This window comes from Monodon monoceros, unplaced genomic scaffold (assembly GCF_005190385.1).
Source record: "Monodon monoceros isolate NGI ecotype Baffin Bay Population unplaced genomic scaffold, NGI_Narwhal_1 Super_Scaffold_13, whole genome shotgun sequence".
In the NCBI taxonomy this organism is placed as follows: Eukaryota; Metazoa; Chordata; class Mammalia; order Artiodactyla; family Monodontidae; genus Monodon; species Monodon monoceros.
The window spans coordinates 77,162,646-77,164,449 of NW_021703769.1; the positions used below are offsets into that span (position 1 = coordinate 77,162,646).

The 1,804-nt window shown below is 59.9% G+C and overlaps 1 protein-coding gene across 1 annotated transcript in view; it reads right to left on the reverse strand.

Moving 5' to 3' along the window:
• Nucleotides 1–254: 254 nt before the first annotated feature.
• TMEM270 (transmembrane protein 270) overlaps nucleotides 255–1,804 on the reverse strand; it is a 2,687-nt gene continuing 1,137 nt past the window's right edge. Inside the window, exons 2-3 of the mRNA XM_029222331.1 lie at nucleotides 709–1,128; nucleotides 255–566 (exon numbers count right to left, since the gene is read on the reverse strand). Coding sequence (XP_029078164.1) covers nucleotides 270–566; nucleotides 709–1,128 — 717 coding nt within the window. The 3' untranslated portion in view covers nucleotides 255–269. The remainder of the gene's footprint in view (nucleotides 567–708; nucleotides 1,129–1,804) is intronic.

A 1,804-nucleotide genomic window follows, 5' to 3' on the forward strand; every position in this document is an offset into this window, starting at 1 on the left:
GCTCAGTTTTCTCATCTGGATACCTGTGCTGGTAAGTGGTTTAAACAAAATTATGTGTGGAAAGTGTCTGCAAGGGTTACCTGGCACATATCAGGTGCTCACCAGAGGTAACTTCCTTCCCAGAGGCGGCCCTAGGACACGCATGCACCCACACACACGCCCGAGTGTACACGCACACACATACACACACACACCCAGCCCAGTACGGAAGAGGGACAGAGAGTGAGACCCTAGGCCGGATCAGACAGGAGAGGCAGATGGGCACACGTTTATTCTACAGGAGCTCCAGGCTCTGGCAGAACTGGCCCAGCCTCGGGGGCCAGGGGCTCAGGGAGCGGGGACTCACACAAGAGCCCCAAGGCCTTCTGGGGCTCAGCCTCCTGGGCCTGGGCCAGCTGGGCTGTGTGCTCAAAGGCAGCCTGCAGCAGGTGGGAGGCGAGGCAGGTGGTCCAGGTGACAAGGTAGGCCGGGTGCCAGGAGGCGGGGGCTGCCATGCTCTCCACACCGCAGTGCAGACGCTTCAGCACTGCCGGTGTCCCCAGCACTACGCGGTTCTCCAGCAGAGCCTGGGGGGGGCAGGTGGATGGGCAGGTGATGGCCAGCAGCTCACACGCTGTACTACCTGGTGCCAGCCTCCGCCCCCGCCCAGCCCAGGCCCAGTGCCCCAGGCCTGCCCTCCCCAGCCTGTCCCACACCCACCCCACCCACCTTCCCTGGCAGCCGGCCCAGGCTGCAGCAGTGGGCTTTCTGGCACAGTCTCCAGGTCGGCAGTAGCAGCAGCCTGGCAGCCAGCATCAGGCCGTGCAGATATGACAAGAGCAGGTCTGTCCAGGTGGCCGCAGAGAGGCCCAGCTGCTCCCAGGCACCCAGCCGCTTCAGGGCCAGGCCCGAGGCCCGGGCACAGCCCAGCACGCCTGCCCACACCAGCCTGGGCGCCCGACGCACCAGCCACACAGAGACTTCTATCAGTGTCAGCCCAGCCTGTAGAACACGGCCCACGGGGCAGGCTGAGATCTTGGCGGGTGGGTGGGACCCCTGGGCCTCCTGGGTCAGCCCTGACAGCCAGTGGTTAAAGAGGGTGGTCTTGAGGGGCAGGAAATTGCAGAGGTGGGCCCGGTTCTGGGCCAGCTGCAGGAGGAGGAGACAGTCACCACCCGTTGCCACTCACCTGCGGCAGGAGCCCTCCCTGTCCCAAGTTTTATTGTGGGCCCTGGGCCGTGCCCTCCCCCCTCAATCCCCACCCCCCCCCCAAGAACGATCTTTATCTGTCACTTGGAAGGACTCCATTCTCAGGAGGGAGATTTAGAGGTGTTTCATAGTATATTTGATTTTCTTTCCTATGGGTTGTTTTTGTTTGTTGGTTTGTTTTGTGTTTTGCATTTTGTTTTTGTAGCACTAGGCGGCTTGCGGGATCTTAGTTCCCTGACCAGGGATCGAACCCAGGCTGATGGCAGTGAAAGCGCTGAGTCCTAACAACTGGACCACCGAGGAATTCCCTTTCCTTTGGGTTTAAATGGTTATTTACAAACCTCCAGACTGAAGGAGGTTGATTTATTATCATCATCGTCATTATATAAGGAATGACGATTGCCCTCAGCCCTCTAATCCTGCAGGATTTGAACCCAGGGCATTTCCTTCTCCCAAGCACCTGGGATTCCTTCCTATCAGTTGCCTCTTGGTGTCATGAGGGCAGCTGGGGACAAAGGCAGTGCCATTAGGGGTAGACGGATGTGAGGCACAGGGACCGTGACAGAATGAATGACTGACCTACTGTGAGGGGTAAGCGGGGGGGGGGGGGGGGGGG